General features: G+C 39.1%; 1 protein-coding gene across 1 annotated transcript; it reads right to left on the minus strand.

Annotated features, from left to right (window-relative positions):
• Positions 1-13,992: 13,992 nt before the first annotated feature.
• Positions 13,993-16,648, minus strand: LOC141390013 (choline transporter-like 2). Its single transcript, XM_073962409.1, has one exon. It carries the CDS (start codon positions 16,540-16,542, stop codon positions 14,080-14,082), a length of 2,463 nt encoding a protein of 820 aa, XP_073818510.1. The 5' UTR covers positions 16,543-16,648; the 3' UTR covers positions 13,993-14,079.
• Between the last annotated feature and the right edge of the window lie 839 nt (positions 16,649-17,487).

A 17,487-nucleotide genomic window follows, 5' to 3' on the forward strand; every position in this document is an offset into this window, starting at 1 on the left:
CAAACTACGAGAGTATACAATTTCATCTCGAAGGTTCTCTCTATGTGGTGTACTACCTCATGTAATGCGGTTTCCACTGATCTACCTTTTACGTATGCATGTTGTTTGTACTTGAGCATATCGTTAGGGATGTTACTCTTTATCATGGTGTCGACCGTCCGTTCCATTGTTTTGAGTAAGAATGAAGTTAAACTTATCGGACGATAAGATTTTGGTATTGCATAACTTGACTTGCCGGGCTTGGGAATGAATACTACCCTTGCCTCTTGCCAGGCCAATGGAGTATACGCAAAGTTTAAGCAAGCATTGAAAATCTCGCCCAGATTGGACGAAATATAGTCCACTTCCCTTTGAAGTAAGGCTGGGAAAATCTGGTCTGGTCCCGCTGCTTTGTATGGTGAGAAGCTCATTATTGCTTCTTTAATCATCAAGTTGTTGATTTTTGGTGCTTCTTCTGATGCATAAGCTATCTCCATCGGTGACACCGTATGTGCCGTAGTACTCGACGGGAAGTGCGTTCTCATCAGAAGGCTTAGAGTTTCCTCGGCTGTTTCCATCTTTTTACCCGTCTCATCAACCAGAAGCTCGGGTTGTGAGTGAGTTTTAGATAGAAACTTTTTAATTTTAGAGACGTCATTCACGCTATCTACCTGTTCACAAAAAAGCTTCCAGGAGTTCCGTTTGGCGTTTCTTGTCATTTTGTTGTATTCTTTTAGTTTTGTTTGGTAGTTGTCCCAGAATACAGCTGCTTTTTTACGTTTTGCCCTATTGTAAAGTCTTCGGACCTCTTTGCCTTTGTTACGAATTTCCCCTGTCATCCAGGGTTTTTCGTAGGCAGATTTCCTCTCTCGAAGTGGACAACTTTCTTCGAAAGACCTTACTAGAGCCTCTGTTAGTTTATTGACATTCCTATCAATATCTTCTTTGCTTAGGCAAACCTCAACTTCTTGCCCTAGTCTATTTTTAACTTGTTTTCCGAATTTAGCCCAATTAGTTTTGGATTTATTTCGGAAAGTTATCGGATTCGGCGGTGGCCTTGATATTTTAAACCTAATATACCTATGGTCAGAGAAGGAGTGTTCCTTTGAAACTCTCCACTCATGTACCTCGTTTATTAGATTTTCTGAACATATTGTTACATCTAATACTTCCTCCCTAACTCTGTTAACAAAGGTTGGTGTATTTCCTATGTTAAGGGTTATCAGGTCGTTAGTATTCAAAAATTCTAGAAGGGCTTGACCCCTCTTGTTAGTATTAGTACTACCCCACGAAATGTGGTGAGAGTTAGCATCGCTACCTACTAGTACTTCGTTACCTGTTTGCTTGATTTTCCTCACCAGTTGCTGTAGCTCCGACGAAGGTGGTAATGTCGGCGAGTCGAACGGCAGGTAGATTGATGCGAGGTATATATTACCATTCCCTTGCTTCAACACTGGCGTCCGAGGTTGACAACTCTGGGGAGAAAAGAAAGCATAAGTTTTTATGGCATATAATACAGGTCCTCGGTCGGTTTCCTGTATTAGCGTAAAAGAGTTGGTAATTAATGTGGTTTAGTCCGGAAACCTTGTTCTTTACGGTCCAAGGTTCCTGGATTAAACCGATGTGTATTTTACCTTTGTTTATTTTATCCATCAGGGCTTGAGTTGCCGTTTCGCTCCGATGGAGGTTTATCTGGATGACCTCAATCATGAGTCATCCAGTAATCGTGCTTCTTGGGAGTCGCTGATGGCTTCGACCCCCTCTTCGGAATTGCTCGGTGGTTTGTCCTCCTTGCTGGTTTGGTGGGCATCCTCTTCTTCTTCCCCGACTCGTGCCCTTCCAACTTTAAAGGTGACTGCATTACAGATGTAGTACGCCTTACCCTTTGTCTTTGTAAGACTGGATAGTGAGAGGTCGTCAATTCCAACCACAAGGAGAGTGCCATCCTCTTTCTCCTCCCTGTGGAAGACTTCCCACCTCTTCACTTCCAAGGTCTCATTTTGCTTGCCAAAGACCTCGAGCATGCGTTCTGTCTCGAACTTGCAGCCATACCCTTTGACGTAAACCGTCGCTTTAGTCAGATGAGGTATCTCGTCCTTCCTCACCAGCTTCAATTTTCCGCCTTCCCAAGGAGTTGTCACACTGTTGATGACTTCCTCGAGAGCGGCCGGGTTCGCGTGCGGTCCCAAGTGGTATACTAAAAGGTCCCCTTTGAGCTCGCTGCTGACTATTTTTATTGGCCCACTCTTTAGAATGTGTTCCAGTATTTTATCGCTGACCATATTTTCGATGGCCTGCTGGTGCTCTTTAGGTAATCTGCCGGACCCTCTACTGGTATCGATCACTGCATAGCACCTCTCGTCCCTGTAGTTCTTCCTGGCCACCTTGGCGTAAGAAGATGGCGGCTCCGAGCCAGTCTCTGCGCCCATCTTCCTCTTCTGGAAGGCCCTGGGCTTCTTATCAGAGCCCTTGGTACTTCCAGAGGATTCCGCGGTCGCGCTCACCTTCTTCGTGCCCGAGCACTCCTTTTCGCCCTCCGTCGAAGGGTTCTTTGGGCAGTCTCCTTCGCGTGGGTTTTGAGAGGAATTGCTTGGGGCATTTGATGGTGGGAAGCTCATTTTCTTCTTACTTGGTTTAGCGGTATTTTCTTCCTCTGGAGATCTAATCCTCTTCGCCGCTTCCGAGGAAGTGGAGGGATTGTTGATCTCTTTTGGTGCGGCCCGCTGTTTTTTGTTTAGCTGTGCCTGGATCCTCTGGTACCTACGTCTCTGGGCTCCAGTCCACCGAACTTTTTTCTCCGTTGTAAGTTTAGATATGCTTTCGCTTACCTCTTCTACCATCTTGTGGACCTCCTCGTTAACGGGCTTCTCCACAACGGTGGTGTTGATTTTGCAACTGCTGTCTGATTCGGAGTCAGGGTCGCTCCCATCCTCGGATGGCTGGGTCCAGATTAAACTCCCCCTTCGCTTCCCTTTCTCCTCATCTTTTTTACCTTTCGGTTGCGTGCTTGTAGCAGTACCGTCGACCACAGATGCCAAGGCACCCACATCTGTGGGAGATGTTTGCTCACGTGTATGTAGTGTATGCTACTTGCTCCCATTAAGCGCGTTCTGGCCATCTCTAACATATACACACATTTATAAATGGTGGTGGTTTATTGAAAGGCATAGAAATACCCAACACAAAAGCAACAACAGACACATAGGTACATACAAATTCCAAACAAATACATAACAGACTTTAATAAAAGAAAAACTGAATGAAAAAATTGATAAAAAGTCACACTTTTAAAAAGAAAAAATATATATTGAAACATCGTTGAACGCTTCTCCTTAGTTGTGAAATAAAACACACTTTCCTCAAAGTTTAAACCATCAGCGGGAAATCGGCATCTGGAATCAAATTATTACCTAAAGGTACATCCATATTTCGAATATACATATGTATATGGAAAATATATTGATGTAGTTAAAAATATTAAATGCGATTTCTTCCTTGTCCAATAAAATATTTCAATTCACCTTTTTGATTCAATTATAAAATTTCCAATTATAAAATGTATTGGGCATTTAACTTACTAAAAAGCACTATTTCTTTAAGAAAAGACAAAATACTAATTTACTTACTCACTTTACCGTCTTTACTCAACGATTGTGTTTAGAGAACTGAAGAAAAAAGAACAACGTAATTAATACCATTTTTTGTTTTCCTCTTCGTTTGCTACGTTATTTCGTCTCCTATTACACCATACACCAGCTCTTTACTATAAAACAGCATTCCGCAGCCGCGAGATCCCTGTTGTTACTTTCTTTGACATAAATCCTCTCTCAACCCATAAAAAATATGTTCTAACATAAAAAATATGTTGGTATCCAAACAAATAAAATTGAGATGTTACCAAATGTTGTAAACATATAATTGTTTGAATATTTGTTTACAACCAGTACCAAACAAATATTTGTTTGGATCTAACATATATTTCTATGTGTGTATGGGACAAGATCTATTTAACAGGTCACGTAAGTAGCACAACAACAACTCTATTTTGGCCGAAAATTCGTCAATATGTCAAAATGTTTGTTTACGTTTTCATACAATTTATTCACAATAACAAAATATTTGACAGATTGAAACCAATCAGCTGGCCGTTTTACGCCACCTTATAATTTCATCATGGTATGCGAGGATGTATGTGTCAATACCAAAGCCATAAGTTTGATATTTCACTCATTGATAGAATTTTCGGAATTCATTCTGGCTCCTGTACATCTAGATTTTTTCACACTCCTGATTTTCCTTTTCTTTCTTTTCCTTGCGGAAAAGTCGTTTCTTCTCTCTCCTTTTCTCCCGATACCGAAAAAGTAGTTTCTTCTCTCTCCTTTTCTCCCGATACCTCCCGCGCCGCTACTCGTTGGTACTGATTGTAAAGCAAGCATATTGTCGCAATTTTCCTTTCGGTGGAGGTCTCTGGTATCCAAGTATAGATTTTGCAGCTGTTTGCATGAGGTGGACAATAGTTTGCCATTGTGCTGATATGTTATCGGGACGAGGAGTAATTTGATTAAGCAGTTGGGCCAGTTGAATGGAATGTGCTGTGGCTATCTGTTGCGATTGTGATTGTATCTACACGCAGAGAAAAAATATTTTCCGCTTTTGTTGGAACAAAAATATATGTTTTGGTTCCAAAAATGTATTTGTTTTGTTCAAACATTGTAATCCAAATCCAAAAATACCATCTTTTGTTCCAAACATAGAAAACAAAAACAACTTTCGAATTTCCGCAATATTGTTAAAATCGTTAACAATACCGATTGTAGAAACTATCATAATCTAATTTTGTTTACAAAAAGTATTGTCAATACAGAAAACCAGCCCAGAAATTTTTGATTTGAGTGCATATACTTCTCATATACACTTTTCGCATAACTTGGATATAAATGTTGCGTATAATATTGCAATCATTGATGAACACAATACATGGTTTGCTGCATTGGCTGACAACAAAGACAAACAAAAAGCCACAAGAACCCACCACAACATAAGGAATAATTAAACACCATAACAAACATGAAAAGGAAAGAAGAATGAAACAAAACAGAAACAAATAAAAACAAGAGTCTCACAAGTACATACACACAAAAACAAAGGTAAAGGCAGCTTGTCATACAAACACACCACAACTCACCAAAATTGTTTTTTCAACACGGCATCGAATAGCGAGAGAAGAGAAACAAATTTTCGAAGAAAAGAGAGAAATATTGTTCAGTTGGCACAAACTATTTTTGGATTTACAATACTACATGAGGAATCCAACAATATGTTAACAATACATATTTTGCTCTTGGAATATTGTTGGATCAAACATATTTTTTTCTCTGCGTGTACTTATCGCTGCCAGAAGCAGAGAAATATTTGCCGATATTGTGAAAAATCTATGAATTTATTTCAATTTTTTTATTTAAAATCCACTGTTTCTTTGTAATTGTAATGGTTGCTAACATTCGTATGACGAATAGGCAAATAAAGAAAAAGAATAAGAACCTAATGTATATCTGGAAAAAATCAATTTGGAATTTCGTGAGTTATTCTGCGTATAATTTTAGGGAAACATTTTGAAGTCTTGTGGGGGAAGTGCACAAAGGAGTGGACCGATATGACTTAAAGTTTGGACAAAATATTGCGAGATCCAAACTTTGGACCAAATCTGTTGATCTGTTCGAGAGTTGGATGTTTTTAGCTACAATGGATGGATTTCGGATGTTTTTAGCTACAAATTTGTTACTGATAGGAAATAAATTCAGATGGATATGCTATTTATAGCAGATTTTATCACTTTATGATACACAAAATTTGTATACATTATTTCTTCTATTTAATATCAACTTTTTGATACAAAACTTAGAATACAAAATTTTGATTAAGGCTGTAAAACAATGTTCTAATTGGTTTTCGAGATATACTCCACGGAAACCCCTTGATATGTCGTGCATTTTGTCCAATGGACATTTCATTTCATGTACTTCTTATCCGCACAAAACAGAACTTGTAATCTTTTTGAATACAGAATGAGTTTAAAGCCTCAAGACCTTTATCTTCATCACATAATTTCAAAACACTAACATGGCATAAAGAAGTAATTCCGAAGTTTCTCTTAAAAAGAATATTCAAACAAAAAAATTTAATTATTATAATAATAATAATTATTATAATAAGTATACTTATGCCATGTTCATACCAGCATTTGAATAACGTCGTTCGTTCCCGACATGGTCACAATTCATAGCAACATGATTAATATTTTCATAGTTTTTGTTTACTGATTTTAAAGAAAGTTTCAGCCAAAAGATAAGTAAAGTTAATTGATATGAACTGAAAAAATATTTGTCCTTCTTCCAGATATCTATTTTGTATTAAATAATATTAGTTTAATTCATGTTTTCTATTTTTTCTCACAATTTTCAAATTTTTCTATTTTCAAAATGAACGAGAGAGACCTTCCAAAATAACTTTTTGGTATACAGACTTTCTGGCAGGCATTTGATTTTTGTTTCTAAATTTGTACGCGAATTTGAATTTGAATTGTAATGGCGAATACCACAGCTCTAGTTGAGGACCTCCCAGGAAAGTAGAAATCTGACCTTTACAATGATGAAAAGTTGGTTGGCGCAGGTGGTAGCGTGTATTTAGCTGTCGACAAAGCCGACTGATTCTTTTTCACTTATTTTCAAATAATTTATCTTTTCGCAGTTTATGGCTGGTGTGGGGATTTTCTCAGATGTATTCTTAGGTACGGAAAGCCTCACTTGTGAGGGGACAGAAATCACTCATTTGTTGAATTTTTCAAGCAGCTCACTACTTCTGATTTTAAATCAAGTATTCCCTGGTAATGTCGCATATACAACCGTCAGTCGATAGCTATAGTGGGAAGGCTACCCGGTCTAGACGGTTTGTTGGCAGCCCCAACACTATGATCGGATTCTGTGTCCCAATCAGCCGCATATCTTAATAAAACGATTAAGAAAAAACTGGCGATTGAGCAAACTATTATTTAAATTAAATTTTATTAATTTCTCTTTCGAATTGACAAATTTAAAGCTAAACCAAAAAGTACACACAAATCCTGCTTCTCTGCTTAACGCCTTGGATCAATATCCATTGAAGGTAGATCAGCTTGTATATGCACATATAACGGTGAATCTGGAGTTATTATTACGCCTTTCTTTCGCATACGCTGTGATTTGGGTGGCAGTAAATCAGGTGTCTTAGGGTATATAGGCCGATTAGGAATTGCAGGTGTTTCTGTTATGGGTACCAAGGGTATAATTGGCACATCAGGATATGATGGTCTCATATAGGGATTTTCATATGGTCCTTGTATAGTATGTGGTGGTGGTAATACCGGTTGGGCAGGACGATAATACCCCGCCATTCCATAATAACCTTGCGGTGGAAGATATTGATTATTTGGCGGCTGAGCATAGGGATAATAACCGCCCATTTGTTGGTGGTGATGTCGCATGCCCGGTGGTGGCGGAACATATTGATAGTTGTCCGGTGTATATTGTTGATATGTCGGAGGTTGAATGCCAATGTTCAAAGATATGGGGCCAAGTTGATGTTTAAATAAATCCCCATTATTGTTGTCACTCCTTTTGTTTCCATTAAGGAACGTGCCTAGAAGTTTGCCAACACCCCGGGGTATATTTATTTTCACTTCACTTGGATTCACAGCTGACCATTTGAATGTTGCCCGCACACAATTGGGCAGTTGTACTAAAATAAGTATTGAAATTATTAATTTCCAATATTTAGCCTTCATGGCATTCAATATTCGTTTTCAGTTTTATTCTTATCAATCAATATGTATTTTTCTTGGACTTTTCACCACATAACAAGAAAGAAACACAATAAAGCAAAAGATTTACGCCACAGAACAACCGAGACTTCTTAAACGTCTGACATCTTATTTAGAACTGCATATTTCATAAAGAACAAGTGAGTATCTTTAGCATCATAGAATGTACAAGCGTTAAATGTGTGAATCTCAAGAAAAACATACTTGCGGAGAAACTAAATGTGAATGATAAGCAAGCCGTCCGCATATTGTGCTTGCTCATCAAGAAGATGATGTTCATCAAGTGATCTCCATTCGGAGGTGGCATGAATCAACAATGAAAATACATTCACTCCTGAGGCTATTTCCTCTTTAATTTCTTGTCCAGCAATGAAAACAGAGCATAGCAAAAGTTACACTGGCCAACATAATTATGTTTATGTGGTAATGACGTTTGTGCTTTCGAATAAAATACGAAGTGGCACAATATAAGAGCTGGGCCATATTCCACGAAACAACTAATCGCTTTTCACTTTGCACTTATCAAAAATTAGCAGAAAAAAAAAACGTTGGTGGAACAGAAATTAAAAAGAGAGCAAATAATTTTTAAGAACATAGACACTCAATTAACATATCTCTTACCAAAAATAACGGTTCTGTGGAACACAAAAATGTGAAAATTTTCAAAAATATTGCTAAGTGCAAAATGAAAAGTTGCTAAGTTGTTTCGTCGAATAGGGCCCTGGTCCTCGCCAAGTTGTAATCACAAAAGACAGCTACTAGAAGTTGCCACCAAACCATTGACTAATAAATTTATGAACCGCGGATTACTCAATTTTTCCGCGGTTAAGTAACTTAAACTCGAAAACTCAAAAGAGTTCGAAGACGATTTTTGGGTGAAAATGTCAATATTTTCTTGGATATTTTTATCTGAGGATATAGTTCCCATCAAAAACTAACCCATGTAGTATTTTGTCAGAGCAAAATATTTATTAACCTGTATTTTTTTGTCATTTTATATTGAGTTCTTGGTTACCACACTCAATTCGAACATACTCGGTGAGAGCATTCCGTCGTCTATAAATTCATTAGTCTATGACCAATCTACGTGAAATCAATGTTCATAGTAGGATCGTTGCTCTGGTAATATGTGGAAAAAATTAGAGTTGTGCCAAATGAAATATATGGAACTATCTAGTTCACTACGCAGTTCCTTCCAATGACCCACATCATTTGTATGAACAAACTGTGTATACGTTATATCACATGTTATATTTTATGACGTTACTTATACGTTTTAAAACTAGTACAGTGAACTAGAAACTAGATTACTCAACTATAGAAAAAAGCGGAGTACAAATCAGACTGTGCATCACCTTGACTGATCAGAAAACTTTTCTTCGACTTTAGTCAAAATTGCGCTCTAACCGCTACCTTAGTTCGAAGGCAAATTCATTTTGGCGCAAAATTATTACCAAACTTTCATAGGGCTGATGCTGTATAAAGGAGTAACATAATACACCCTCTCCCCAACAATAGATGCAGCACTAAACATCACATCGGTGCACTAGTGGACTTTATGAATCGGAAGAAAATCTTAGTCGAGATAATGCGGTTAACTGCATTAGTGCAAGTGCAACAACTAAGCCAGTTCAATCCCACGATCGTCGGTTCTATTCACCGTATTGCGTGGTAGGAATCTTCCACCAGGGTCCATCACCTCAACAATTATGTCTTTGTGTTCGTGTATTTTTTTTTCAACATGGGAGCGGTAATTTTATCCCGGAACGCCTGCTCCGATCTATCCCGAACCGGGATAGAGATGAACCCCGGGCAGGTAGGGATCTGTTCCGTTTGCCAGATCCTCATTCACCACATGTCAACAACAGTGAGATGAAATGGATATAGGGAATGGGTGCACTGCCGAGGGTGCTCTGGCCTTAGTCGCACCGAGGATTACTGTGATAGGTATTTTGCTGCTTGATGAGTCAAAACATCTGCCAGTGTGTGTCCAACTTCGTCGTCGTCGGAAGACGAGATAACGTTCTGCGAAAGGATCGCACAAGACGCGGGGGAGGAAGACTTGTCTTCGTAATACACTAGTCTGTCCACTACAGACCTATTTCGCTTGACTCTAGAAATACATACATGGAATGTAGTAGTTAAGTGTGGTACTGCTAAGGTAGAGCTGCTAAATGTATACACGCAGAAAAATGTATGTTAGAAATATGTTTGGATCCGGTAGCAAACAAATATATGTTTGCAACATTTTGTTGTATGTTATATGCCCGATATTGGTTAGCTTTTAGATTGACGCAGCTCGTCAGATACCACCATTGTGGACATGTCTTCGTCTTTTCCCTTGGCTCAGATCACCTTTATATCCTCATCTCCGTAAATAGACCACCCGACTTCATAACCTCTCAACGCCGTACTTTTCGGATCCATGGGAAAGCTAATTGGCAAGGGTTCAGAGAATTTACCAATCACCAATTCAGCGAGCTACCCACTCCCTCAAATCCTTGAGAAAACTTTCTGAGAAATCTTCACTGCCGTCGGCCGGAATATCAGTGGTAATGCTTAAGCAACTGGATGAATCCGGAGTTGAGTATTTAACAAGTGTCCTAAATCTATCGTTAGTCACCAATATTATACCAGAAACCTGTAAAGTTGATTAAAAGCATGCCAGCAGTGTTAAATCGTAGAGGGCGATTTCCCTCCTGTCGCCAGTAGCAAAGATTCTAGAGGCGAAGGTTTTACCGGTGCATCAACACAACAGGATGTAGTACCTGCTTGAGTGTTATCGCAGTGAGCATCCCTGTCACGACTTAATGCAAGGGCTTCCCCCACCCTGGCACGTCAGGAGAGATTTTCACAACCAAGAGAGAGAGGTCCAAAGGTATAGACGAGGACCTTTAGACCAACGAGTCTATCAGTCAAACTTGGATAGCGTGCACACTGATGCAGTCACGCAGGCAGTAGAGAGTACGGTGTGAATGAGGTACTTTGGGACCACCTCATACATCGCAGCTGAAGAACGTCAGCTGCCAAGGCAAAAATGAGTTGATTTAAACCAGTTAAGAACCGGGCGATGCAGCAGCCTCAATTCGTATTGGGCCCGAATTGATGCCACGGACCACACGACACGCTGCAATTGTTTAGCTGCCCTAGCTGGGCTGACCTGTCTCCTGATTCTTTGTGGACCGAGTATGTTTGGACGAAATCCGTTTCAGACAATTTGGAGTTGATTTAGCAATGTCCGTCCATCTGTCTGTCTGTCTGGCTGGCTGGTGCGCACGATAAATCTCGAACCGACCAAAATTCGATTCGGTCCAAAATTTGGCTTTCGTAATATTTTGCCCAACCTAGCAGCCGAGCTGTTTAAAACCGGAGGCAACACGCTGATAAGGTGTATGCATCAGCTAGTTAGCTCTATCCGGCAGGAAGAACGCGTACCCGACGATTGGAACCTGAGCATCCTGTGTCCCGTCCATATGAAAGGAGATAAGACTTTATGCTCCAACTATAGGGGCATAAGTCTTCTCCCTATCGCATACAAGATAGTGTCAGGGATATTGTGCGAACGACTAAAGCCCATGGTCAACGAAATAATTGGACCATACCAATGCGGCTTTAGACCTGGCAAGTCCACCATTGACCAGATATTTACCCTGCGCCAAATCCTGGAGAAGACCCAAGAGATGCAGATCAACACCTACCAAATTTTTGTCGATTATAAAGCAGCCTTCGACAGCCCGCTACGTTCAAAGGTATTCCAAGCAATGTCTGAATTTGGTATCCCCGCAAAGCTCATTCGGCTTTGTAAAATGACTCTAACTGACACAAGATCTTCAATTAAAATAGGAAAGAACATCTCCGAAGAGTTTTGTACCAAAAGAGGTTTCAGGCAAGGAGACAGCCTTTCGTGTGACCTTTTCAACATCCCGCTAGAAAAGGTTATACGAGACGCAAACGTCAAAAGAAGTGGCACAATCTACACCAATAGCCACATGTTACTTGCTTATGCTGATGATATAGACATCATGGGTCGATCAGTAAAAGAAGTAACAGATACCTTTATGAAGGTCGAAGGAGAATCTGCTAAAGTGGGTCTGGCGGTAAACGGCGAGAAGACCAAGCTGATGGTGTCGACGCGCAATGCGTCCATTGAGATCCGACCAACTGTTGAAGTTGGTTCCTATAATTTTGAGGTAGTAAAATACTTCGTATACCTCGGCACCGCCGTAAACACAACAAACGACATCAGTTGTGAAATAAAAAGAAGAATTGTATTGGCTAACAGATGCTACTTTGGCTTAAGTAAGCACTTTAAAAACAAAGCCACAACTCGTCAAACAAAAATAACGCTTTACAAAACACTGATACTACCCGTGCTGATGTATGGTTCCGAAGCCTGTGTACTTCCGCAAGCAGATAAGGCAGTGCTTGGCGTGTTTGAGAGAAAAATTCTTCGAAAGATCTACGGACCGATCTGCGTTGACGGTCAATATCGACGTCTTATGAACCACGAGTTGTATCTGCTATACAACGACATCAATATAGTTAAACGTATCGAGATGCAGCGATTGCGTTGGCTAGGCCATATAATAAGAATGAGCGATGATGAACCCGCTAAAAAGGCGTATTAATTCGAGCCACATGGCGGTGCACGCAGAATTAGCAGGCCAAAGAATAGATGGCACAAACAAGTGGATGATGAGATGACAAGGCGCGGTATTCCAAAAAGCGAAGCACGAAACAGCGAGAATTGGAGATCTTTTCTTAGTTCGGTCTATGGAACCTTTCTGTGTCACCATATGTGGCGGTCGGAGAGCACGATAACTCTCGAACTGTTCAACCTATTTGGTCCAACATTTGGTCTTCGTCATATTATATCCAAGCTTAGTTTCATGGGGCAATAACAGTCCACAAATTCCGGTCCTTCTCCCCAATATATAAAACATTTTCACTAAAATGCTAGGATAATATCACTTGATGGGGCAAACAATTTGGTCCAAACTTTGGATCTCCTAATATTTTATTAGAATTTAGTTTAACTTCTAAAATGGCCCATATCGGTCCTCCCTAAGGGTACCTCCCCCACAAAAGTTCAACATTTGTGTCTTAGTGCAGTTAATTCCTAATCCACATTTTTGTCGGCAAGTTCAAATGTCCAAAAAGGGCCATCGAATTCTGAAGAGGCCTTAAATACATTCGATCCGTATGCGAAAGTTTCACTTCACATTGGCTGAGGGTATATGTATATCTGTCGGCAATGCCAACTGACACTTTTTTACTTGTTATTGACAAATTTTAAAAAATTAGAAAAGAAATAGTAATGAAATTTTTATTTATTTATTTCATTATGAAGCCAAGCCTAATGGCCTTATGCGGCTACTATACTACATTATTGCATAAAATTTAATTTTAAAAATTAAAATAAATATGTAGTTAAATTATAGTTTAAAAAAATATTAAAAATGAAGATGATTGAAAAAGTAAAAGAGTTTCAAGAACTACTACTACTCCATTGTTTTTGTAATTAATTGTAGTTTAATACAAAAAAAAATCGAGAAAATCGAAAAGTACAATCATTGATAAAATTGATTCAAGATTCAAAGTATATTTTATTGAGAATTTTACAAAATTATAGAGAAATATGCAACATTTAACAAAGAGAACTTAAAATTGTTGAGACTTTTTTTAATTCGATAATAGGTTAATAGCTACTTGCTTCGGATAAGTGATTTTATATATCAGTATTTTGTCACCTGAAATGCCCAAAGACGTAATCCTTTGAGGGTTGCGATTTGCTCCCGACACTTTGTCTGATAAATAAAAATTGATTCTAAATATTAAATCGCGAAAATTGCTTACAAGCCCACTGTGCAATTGTTTTCTATTTTTTATTATTTGGACAAATATTAGAGGAATTATGAGGGCTTCTTTCCACATAGTTTTTACAGAATTCGACTTTTTTCAAGGCGGGATATCTCTGGAACCGTTAGTCAAAAACAAGTCTGAAAATATACTGAACTGTTTTGCTGAGGAGTAGTATCAACACTGCACAAAATAAAGAAAATCAAAAACAAATTTTACCAAAAGTGTCTGATTTCACTCAGTATTGCCCATATATTAATACCCAGAAATAATTCACTGCTAGATACTTAAAAATGTCCTTTATGTTTTTTATGTGTTAGTTCTTAACAATACATTTCAGTATGAGTATACATATCATATATATGTTTACAATAACAATGTTCATATTATTTTCTAATAAAATCACCTCTGATCTGCTTTGCCTTCTTCATGGCCGACTTCTTATTCAACAGTTTGCGCAAATTCTTCGACATATAATAGGGCTTCTCGACAGAGCCATCATTTTCATCATTATCTTCCAGGAAGCAAAAGAACAATGTATCCACAGCCATGCCATACGTATTGAATATAACTTCGCTCATTATATAGCCCAGACATGCCACTAAGATGATCGGCACCAATGGATAATTAATAACAAACACCTTCGGATATGCCGTCAAAACCATATAGGTGGCGCAACACGTACTGGCGGTTAGTAGAAGTTTCGAAAGGAAAAACAGAAAATCAGATACCTTGTCGATGGCAAACATTCGTAGCATGTTTTGTGTTATGAGGGTGAATGCTTTTTGGGAACTGGCACAAAAACTGGTACTGTGAATGGCACACGTTATGTAGGCATTGCGATTGAGAAAACGCAGAAAATTCTCCAGTAGACAGAAACAGCCTTTCATACAGCACATAAGCGCCTGGGTTAGCTTGTTGTTGTACATGTTCAAACGTTTCTCAATCATCTCCAAAAGGTAGCGGATCATGCGACAAATGGCCAAAATCAAAGAACCAAATGCAATTGTTCCCAAATGATATAGAGTCACATTGCCCACGGCTGTTAGGAGAGGAGTTGTGGGTAACTTCTTTTTATCAAAGGTCCAGTACCACATGGAAAAGGCACAGGCCAAGACCATTTCGCCATAGGCCGATATGAAACATATCACCCAAAAATAGGTGAACACACAAAAGTAGAAGAACCACTGTGCCTTTGGGGTCTTCACAATCTCTGCAAAACTGCAAAGTGTCTCCACGCATCTGTTAGTTGTGTTGGCAATGTGACAATTGGTTTCAAAAATGTGTGGATCGCATTCCTGATTCATCTTGTAGCCAATTGCTGGTCCTTCGCATTCACAATTTTCCTGTAAATCTTTAACCGCGAAAAGACGAAAAGAATTCGTGCCGATTGTATTGAGATACAGTGCAACAATACCACACAAAATGGAAACCAAAATGTACAGAATTCCCGGAAAGATGGGGAAGAATATGGTGCTTTTAATCGATGTTATTGCCTTACTGGCCTCCTTAATCAATGATACAGCAACACCAATTCGTTTGCGCAGCACCACAACAATAAGGACTACAATAGTGAGGACGGCTCCAGTTAGTACGTTTACCCACATCCAAAAGTCTGCGGAATGCACAATGTTTTGTAACCTTGCCACCAAATTCACATCGTGTTGCGGTGGCCTGGGATACTGACTATAGTAATTATGCTGATTAACACCATACACCAATGCAGCAATTAGACCAACCAAGACGCCCAAAATGGAGAACCACACCAATGGCTTGGCCAACCAGCGCAGAAGAGCAATGAAAACCACAGCCAATACCACATGAATGCCAATCGACATTAGGATAACCTTCCAGGAAGATTTCAAATCCTTTTTAATATCCTCGGCCAATTGTTCATTATTCAATGTGTCGGTATTGCCGCTAAATTTCATAATAATGGCTGCAATAATTTTCTTTAAATCCATTTGACTGTACTTTGATTTATACTTTTGCAGTAGCTCCTCAGTTGCATTATCTTTACGGCAAAATTCAGCTGTGTGTTTTTTAAATTTATCGAATCTGTCGATGATGTCATCGGACAAATCTCGGCGTTTGCGACTTGTCAAAAAGGATGGTATGATGTTGCATAAATCTCCATTGGAAACTGGTATACAATGATTGAAGGTGGGCTTCTTACTTTTTATATACATACCGCTGCACTGTCCACTGCTAACAGCCGTACTGATTTGATTTCGTGTTTTCAATAGATTTTTGTTGACTCCATCATCACAAATCAGTAATTTCTGTACACGTTCTAATTCCCTGTCATCTACCTGGTCATCCCAAATAAATGACTCTTGAGGACATTGTTCCACACACACCTGTTTAGTTTTACATCCATTCAATGCTGCTTCTGGATCCAAACATTTATCAAAGTCGAAGAAGTACAAATAGGGTTTATGCGTCACGCCCGAATCGACACCACATTTACGATTATGCGAATCGGTGGGTATTAGGACCTTATTCAAATCGCCTTGGGTAAAGGCAAAGTGGGCAATATAAAACCAAAAGACAATGCAGCACACAAATATGATGAGACAATGGACATCGGTGCAACTGTGTTTTGTGTGATCTATCTCCGGTATTGGGGGTGGAATACTTTTCCTAGATACTTGCCGCTGTAGTGGTTTGAGTTCATCAATCGTTTGGGGATTTCTCATGGACATGCGTTGACCACGCCCCGGGTCCATCATTTCCTCCATAATTTGGGAATGTCTCATAGACATGCGTTGACCACGCCCCGGGTCCATCATTTCGTCCATAATTTGTGAATTTCCCCTGGACATACGATGTCTCTTCGGATAATCCATTATTTCTGGATTTCTTAACGATTTTGAAACAACACAAAACTACTTATGGATGCGCGTTAACCGTTCAATCTTTTCTCCTATTCAAATTCAAACTGATTTTCGAAATGATATTGACATTACAAGAGAACGAACAATGATGGCCTTAGCATTCATTGTCAAGTGCGCAGAAAGAGAATATTTTTAATGATGTTTGTGGTTTTGGCGATGGGTTATTATTAATCCCTGGCCAATGTCTAAAAACCCCAACAAGATGATGAATTCATCTCACATTTTTAATATTTTCCACACTGTATAATGGTGTTTATTAATTTTTTATTTGAAATACTTAGGATAATAAAAAATTACAATAGCACTGTGAACACAAATTTTGGGGCAGAGATAATTCCTTTTGGAGATGAAAGCCCTTGGTGATTATATTAAGAACCTCAAAGCACAGATCCGCCGTGAGTCGAACTTCCGCGTTATGTTTTTGCTAGAGATCATCAGGAATTATCGTTACATCTTTGTTCACTGTTGCTTTAGCTTATTTTTGAGGTGACATGTCTGCAGTCAAATCGAATAAGGATTATTTTCGTAGAGCACTTCGACCTTGTAACTCGCTTCCTTTAATGTCATTTTCCTCCTTTTTTTTAAGAGCCGTTATAAAAGTACCACAAGATGAAGTTTTTCAACTTCGAAATGATCTGCAAAAATGTCGCTCAGATTTTGTCGCGATTTTGTCGCGTTTTCATAGTGAGAGGCGAATGAAGTGTGTCTCAGAACATACCCGACCATGTGTAGTGGTTGGAGCGCAGGATAACTTTCGAACGAATTTGCCGATTCGGTCAAAAAGTTGGCCTTCGTAATATTTTGTCCAAACCTTATTTAAGTTCGAAGCTAAGCCATATCGATCCTCTCCTTCAGGTACATCCCCCACAAAAGTTCAAAAATGTTCAAAAAAATTGT

The sequence above is a fragment of the Musca autumnalis genome, unplaced genomic scaffold (assembly GCF_047663935.1).
Source record: "Musca autumnalis isolate F117 unplaced genomic scaffold, ASM4766393v1 scaffold_1, whole genome shotgun sequence".
In the NCBI taxonomy this organism is placed as follows: domain Eukaryota; kingdom Metazoa; phylum Arthropoda; class Insecta; order Diptera; family Muscidae; genus Musca; species Musca autumnalis.

What these genes read in the sequence shown, in the direction of transcription:
- LOC141390013 (XM_073962409.1), bottom strand. Translation starts at nt 16,542, where the DNA reads ATGGATTATCCGAAGAGACATCGTATGTCCAGGGGAAATTCACAAATT.